At 40.3% G+C, this 7,591-nt stretch overlaps 1 protein-coding gene across 1 annotated transcript in view; it reads right to left on the bottom strand.

Moving 5' to 3' along the window:
* Positions 1 to 7,591, bottom strand: part of EPHA6 (EPH receptor A6) — a gene marked incomplete at its 5' end in the record, with an annotated part of 345,320 nt that overhangs the window by 114,223 nt on the left and 223,506 nt on the right. The window contains 2 exons of the mRNA XM_010005499.1: positions 531 to 656; positions 4,004 to 4,074. Of these exons, the coding sequence (XP_010003801.1) occupies positions 531 to 656; positions 4,004 to 4,074 (197 nt within the window). The remainder of the gene's footprint in view (positions 1 to 530; positions 657 to 4,003; positions 4,075 to 7,591) is intronic.

Here is a 7,591-nt window from a genome sequence, read left to right as displayed (position 1 = left end):
GTTACATTTTCCACTTCCCAAAACTAGAAAAATCCTACAAGGAGTAGCCTTAGCAAGAAGAGGGGACAGTGCTGTTAAGCAAAAGTGGACAAACATGTTAATAGTGATCTCATCTCCCCCCAGAAAGAGATTCTGCCCTAATCAGGACCTCAGTGAAAGAGGACTTGTGTCACTAACTATGGCAAATGCTGAGTGACCCAGTGTTTTGAGTACATTTAGAACAAAGAAAAACCAAAACCAAAACCCAAAGCAATCCCAAAACCCAACCCCACCCCAAAAATTGATAAAGCCTTAAAAAAGGTTTGGGATAAACCTATTTCTTTGGAGAATCTGCCTCTCAAGAGCTCCATATTTGAATATACTCACATTTGGAATATTAGCTATATATAATACTTCACTTGAGAGTAAACTGGTTTTATCAGAGAAATATGGTCACATTTTGTACTACTCTTGACAACTTGCATTATCATAGTGACTAGAAAAAAGGAGCCTAGCCATGTGTAGACTTTTTTAAGTGGGTGTATTTTTACCTGCCCCAATAACTCTCTCAATACGAATTCTTGAAGGATCTATCTCCTTTGCAAACTCATGGACAGCAAGAGATGGGTCTTCATATGTATCTGGATCAATATATGTTTTTATTCCTGGGAAACGTACTGTAAAAAAAGAGAGAATACCAGGATTCAAGCATTCTTTGACATTCACGCACAATAACAACATGGTTTTATCTTTTTAATTTTTTTTTTTCCCCCTAGTTGACTATACAGTTAAAAGGATTGGAAATAATACAATACAACTTCCACATTTAAAGATCCAGAAACCAAGAAAAGAGGGTAATGACACAAAATTATTAATGCTTGCTACTGATTTCACTGAAACCAACTACAGAATGGACATGAGTTGTCCCCATTTGCTGGCAGCACCAGGGCCTAGGAAGATTGACTGGGCACAGACTTAAGCAATTTCTCTTAGCTTTCAAATGGCTTTTTTAGGTGAGGTTTCTGCGACATAAAAGAGCTAGGTGTCACAACTCCATAGGCAGAGGATAAGCTTCTGCCAACAGTAGCAAAAGCATTAAAAAGTACTGCTGAAACTGTGAGTGAGGCCCTGCTGGACCCTGCTTGAATCTCCTGAGATGTTCTAGGTGTCTAAAAACATGAATACTTCTTTAGGACTGTTGCAGTGCATTGTTACATCAAATATCCTTTCAGCCTAAGGCCTTTAGAAAAATCTGTCTTTGGCATTCAACTGATAAGATAGTGTCAAACACTTGTGCTGTTTTATCTCCGTCCCAGCTGAACACAAACATCTCATGAAGTAAAGCATTCCAGGCAGGAAAATTAAGAGGACAATAAAGGTTTTGGAAATTTTTCTTAGGGAAAAAAAACCAGCCTTAGCTAAGTTCTAAGGAATATGCTATTTTGGCTAAGATAAAGTACACTTGACTTTTGTTTTTTTTTTTAAGGATTTCCTATCCAAACACTATTTATTATTTTAGTTTGAAGCAGCTACTTGGACTTAGGCTCTGCACTTAGTTCACATCCTTAACAAATGATTCAAGTACAGCTGGTAAATCTGGAAAATGCAGCAAGTCATGAGAGAAAACATGAGCTCTGTGTTGGTCACTTGACAGGGTGTCTACAGAGACACCAAGTGAGGACTCACAGATACAGAGAAAAGCAGATCCTGAAGACTAACAGTGATTAGTGCCAAAGCAGTTTATATTCCCCTTTGCTGCTCCTTAGGCAAGTTAGGCAACCTGCCCTTCACTTTTCCAAAGAGTTCTTTCTAATTACTTCTTTTCATTAATGGGTGGATGGCTGAACATTCCCTTTGTCAAACGGGTCCAATCTTTGAGATCCTTTTCTCTGAGGACAGGTCCTGGAGGACTGTGCTGCTTTGTTCTCTTCTGATCAGCTTGAACAACCAGAAGCCAGGTGCAAGACAAGTACAGAAATATCCGATCCATTTACGAGGCTTTGATAATTTCTGTTTGCTTCCTTGGAGATGGCTGTGGAAATAGTGGGTTCATGCCAGATTTATTTGGCAGGCTGCAACAAGCCATAATTTTCTGGCGTAGCTAATAACTCTCATGTACTGAAGTATGGTATAGCCCAAGAACTTGTGTTTATTCTCTTGAAGTATCTGGATGGGAATTTTTTTAGGCTGCTGCCATGTGGTCATTAAGTTCTGGAAAACTTTCAATTAATTAACCAAAGTTTATGTAGATAATGCATTGAGTTACAAGGATAAGAGGAGAGTACTGTAGCTGGGTCCAGAGAATCTCTTTCAAAATAATTAAGTATCTCTCTGCTTTCTTCCTCTTATCATTTAGTAGCTGAGTCTAAAGCAGCTCATTATCTGACGAGCCTAAAGGCATTAAGTGAAGAACACATGGTCAGGGTACATTAATGTGGTTGGGATTCATTAAGTAGTATGCAACAACCCTTTGGACCATTGCTGACAGAGTTCACACATTGTACAGAAATGGGAGGACACCAGACATCATGGGTTGTCAAACTATCAAGCAAGATCACAGATTCCTTTCCAACTCCCTTCAAAGGGTGTATTTCCAGAAATCTTCCTTTGACTCACACTAAGCTCCCAAGGGAGAGAGGAAGGATCAAGAGGAGATGGCTTTCTTACGCACACAGCAGAAGTACAGGATGCAAAGTGTGGATGTGACAAACCTGGAAACAGGAAGAGATGATACTAACCAGTGGGGGTTGTGATTTATTTTAAAGCTTTCAATTAAACAGCTTCAACTGTTCTCAGGAGAGATCACCCTTCTATTGATCCCAGCAGAGACTGTGCAGCAGCACATATTGTTTCAAGTTGAGATACTGGATACCAAATCTATAATAGTCAGTAGTCAGATAAAGATTGCTGCTAGCATGAAGGAGGTGCTTCTTACAGAGGTGCTGAGTGCTCAAGGTAAAGGAGGGAGTACTGCTGGAAATACAGTCCTAGGTGCTGGGGTAAATCACAGTAATTCCTCTTTATCCTTGGTTCTGTGGAGTACATACATGAGTAGACTTGCCCTTCAAGTCTGATACTGGGATAACTGCAAATGAATGAGAAGCCTCTGTGTCAACATGAAATGCTGTTATCATTTACCCTGGCCTGTAAGGCATGGAGTGAGGCTGTTCTTAAATCCATGGTCTCAGAGGCATTTATCAAGCTCTCCAACGGGAAGTTTTTTGTCTTCTTTTCTTTCTGACCACCTCTGGAAACAAATGACAAACAAATCTTCCTAGGAAGTATCTTTCACGAGGAAATGTGCTCTTTTACTTGACAGAAAGAGCCACTTGGTTGGATATAGTGTTGTCATCTGAAAAAAGGTTCTCCTTCTGGTGACTTAGCTTCTGTCTTGATCATATTATTTCCAGGGATGTTATAAAAAAATTACAAAAAATACAATAATACCCTTTGGATGACACCCTTTGAATAAATAAAAACTTCAAATAGGTAATCTAAAATAAGACAGTGAAGCGATTATTTTAAACTAAGCAGCTATATTAAACCAAATAAATACATTGCCCATGAGAGATTGCTAGGATTTACTCTCACTGTACTGATCAGTGAGCAGTAACATGAAGGAAGGCAACCCATTCCACTCTTTTATTTCTTGGGTGGCTGAAAGTGTAGATTCCTAAAGCCAAGGAGAGTCGGATACAAATAAGGCACATAGTCATGAAATGACGAATTTTGAGGCAGAAATTAAATATGGTACAGACCAGTTGAGAATTCAAAGAAATATACCTGAAACACTGACAAATATTATTAAGAGAATACCAAAAAAACCTTATTAACTAGAGCGAATTAAGTGAAATTGTTCGAGAGGACATATAAAAAAATTAACACCTTTGACAGTGCAGACAATAATAAACTATTCAAAAGCTCAGATTAAAACATCAAGAATAAAATCTGTACAGAAAACAATGAACATGCTTAATCTAAAACATGATACAGATATTATGTTACACAGTGTTTAAATACTTACAATCTCCATTTTGCAACTGAGCCCTTCTTTTCTCTTCAGATTTCATTTTGGCCTTTATGTACCACTGGCATCTTTTAAGAAAAGCAAGTGAGGTTTTCATTAAAATTCTTGTCATGTATAAAATAAATGTACATTAAGTTTTACCTACATTTTTATGAAAGCCCAAATCTTTGCATTTGGAATATATATTTAATTATGAATCTAAAGGGAGAAATATGCAGGAAGAACTACAAACTGATTAGATGCAAACAAAAATAAGTAATGGTCAAATTCTGAGTATGAAATTTACTACTTAAGTTCAAGTTTGATGCAATTTTATCTATTATCAAATAATACTTCGTATCTTATGATTATAGAATCATAGAATCAGAGTGTTAGGGGTTTGAAGAGACCTCTGGAGATCATCAAGTCCACCCCCTCAGTCAGAGCAGGACTAAATCTTAGAGAGGCCACAAACAAATGCATCCAGACAGGTCTTGAAAATCTCCAGGAGACCCCACAACCTCTCTGGGCAGCCTGTTCCAGTGCTCTGTCACCTTCACAGTAAAGAAGTTTTTCCTCATGTTGAGGCGGAACTTCCTGTGCTCTTGTTTGCATCCATTGCCCCTCCTCCTATCACAGGGCATGACTGAAAAAAAAAATTGACCCTCCTTCTTGACACCCACCCTTCAGATATTTGTAAACATGAGCAACATGTCTTCTCTTCTCTAGACTGAACAGCCCCAGGTCTCTTAGCCTTTCCTTGTAAGGCCCAGTCCCTTAATCATCCTCGTAACCTCTGTTAGACTCTCTCAAGTAAATCTCTGTCTCTCGTGAACTGGGGAGCCCAGAACTGGACACCATATCAAAATTTATTTCCACGTTTGACTCCTCCAAAGAATATTGATACTTTAATAAATTATTACTTTCCTACATACCTTGGTTTGCACTAATTAAATTTGATTCTATTAACTTTCAATATCCAGTGGGACAAAACAGTTCACATTTTTTTCATAAGATAATAGTTTCTTCAACTTCACCATGTTTCATACAAAAAATAAAAAATCACATCAGGACCATTTCTTCTTCTTTTTTGAGTAGCTTTGTGCAGTGTGAGCCAGGAACTGACATTATTCCTTCTAATAGCTATCATATAGGATAAACAATACATAGCTTGCTATGTGAATATGATGATTTAGCATATGCCTGTACGATTGCTATAAAAATGCAAATTCTTGGCAAACAACAGAAAACTCTGTGGATGGTCATGAATTGTTAGCAATCTCATCTGACAGTGCAATGGTATGTTGAAGAAAAGTGCCACACGGCATGTTTCAGGTTCTCCATAATGAAGTTTCCCCCAGCCTGAATGCTGCCTACATGAAGGACCATTAATATTGATGTAGAGGCTGAGCAACTGTTTCAGATAAGAAAAAACAAAATATTTGCTCTTGGTCTTAAAGCTCTTCCTCACCCAGTAAACAGCCTAAGATGATTCAGAGGAAGATCTTTTGGTCTAAGAGCTAGACTAGGGGTTAAGGTCTGTTTGAGCATCAACCTCAGTGGAGAACCACAGTGCCTGTGGACATGTACTTTGGTGTACAGATATTAGATCTAAGACAAGCTTGAAACAAATGTCTGGCCTCTGTGTGTTCATTACCAGCCCTATAAAATAAATTAAACTATAACTATAGATAATATGTAGAGAAAAATACTACCAAAGGAGTTACGAGAAATATGAATAGCCCTGAGGAGAACTCGAGGGTGTTGGTTGATGAGAATTGTAGAATTATAGAATTCATAGAACCCCATACTTGGGTTGAAATGAGGCTTTAAAAGTCATCTAGTCCACCCCCCCCTGCTGTGAGCATGGACATGTTTAATTATATCAGGCTGCTCAGAGCCCTGTCAAGCCTGAACTTGAAAAGTCTCCAGGAATGGGGCATGCACCACATCTCTGGTTCCATTGTCTCTCCACCCTTATATTAAAGAACTTCTTCCTAATATCTAATTTAAATTTTCCCTGCTCTAATTTAAAACCATTGCCCCTTGCCCTCTCTGGTGAAAAACCCCTCCCCAGCTTTCCTGTAGGCCCCCTTCAGGTACTAGAAGGCTGCTATATCATCTCCCTGAAGCTTTCACTTCAGGCTGAATGACCCCAACTCTCTCAGCCTGTCTTCATAGTAGAGGTGCTCCAGCTCTCTGATCATCTTCATGGCCCTTCTCTGGACCTGCTCCAACAGCTTCATGTCCTTGATGTGTTGAGGGCTCCAGAGCTGAACACAGTACTCCAGGTGAGGTCTCACAAGAACAGAGTAGAGAAACAGAATCACTTCTCTCAAACTGCTGAACATGCTTCTTTTGATGTAGCCCAGGATGCAGTTGGCCCTTGAGGCTGAATGTGCACATTGTTTGCTCATGTCCAGCTTTTCATCCACTAGTACTCCCAAGTCCCTTTCCATAGTGCTGCTCTGTATCACCTCACACCCCAGCCTGTACTGATAATGAGGGTTGCCTCTACCTCACATTTGGCCTTGTTGAACCTCATGAAATTCACATGGGCCCACTTCTTGAGCTTGTCCAGGTCCATCTGGATGACATTGCCTCCCTCTGGTATGTCGACTGCATCAGTCAGCTTTGGTTCATTGGCAAACTTGCTGAGAGTGCCCTTGATCCCAACTGTCTGTGTCACTAATGAAGATATTAAACAGTACCGGTTCCAGACTGGACACCTGAGGGACATCACTTGTCCATTGACTGCTACCCTCTGGATGTGACCATCCAGCCAATTCCTTATTCATCTAACAGTCCACCCACCAAGCTCATCATGAGAGAAGGTCACCATGAAAGAATCTCAACATGAGCCAGCAATGTACACTTGCAGTCCAGAAAGCCAACTGTATGTCAGGCTCCATCAAAACAAGTGTGGCCAGCAGGTCCAGGGAGGCACTTCTTACCTTCTACTGCACTCTTGTGAGACCCCACCTGGAGCACTGTGTTCAATTCTGGAGCACCCAATAGAAGAAAGACATGAAGCTGTTGGACTGAATTCAGAGGAGGGCCATGAAGATGATCTGGAGCAGATCTCCTGTGAAGACAGGCTGAGAGAGTTAGGGTTCTCATAGATAAGTGAAGACTCCAGGGAGACCTTATAGCAGTCTTCTAGTACCTGAAAGGGCCTACAGGAAAGCTGAGGAGGAAAGCGTATGGAGTGGCAAGATGAGGGAGGACTGTTACACACTGAAAGAAGGTAGATTTAGGTTAGACGTGAGGAAGAAATTATTTACTGTGAGGATAGTGAGACACTGGCACACATTGCCAGGGGAAGCTGTGGATGCCCCATCCCTGGAAGTGTTCAAGGCCAGGCTGGATGGGGCATAGTGCAACTTGGTCCAGTGGGAGGTGTCCCTGCTCATGAGGTGGGGCTGGAATTAGATGATTTGTAAGGTCCCTTTCAACACAAGCCATTCTATGATTCTGTGTGAGCACAGCACCTCATTTCAACAGTTCATTTGAACTACTGAAACAGAGAGAAACACAAATTAATTCATTGCTACAGAGGGGATGATCAACACTGAAGGACAGAAACGTTGGAAACTGATTATGTAC

Source organism: Chaetura pelagica, unplaced genomic scaffold (assembly GCF_000747805.2).
Source record: "Chaetura pelagica isolate M959 unplaced genomic scaffold, ChaPel_1.0 scaffold39, whole genome shotgun sequence".
NCBI classification, from domain to species: domain Eukaryota; kingdom Metazoa; phylum Chordata; class Aves; order Apodiformes; family Apodidae; genus Chaetura; species Chaetura pelagica.
Note: the sequence above shows the minus strand (reverse complement) of the source record. Positions and strands in the feature narration are given on the sequence as shown.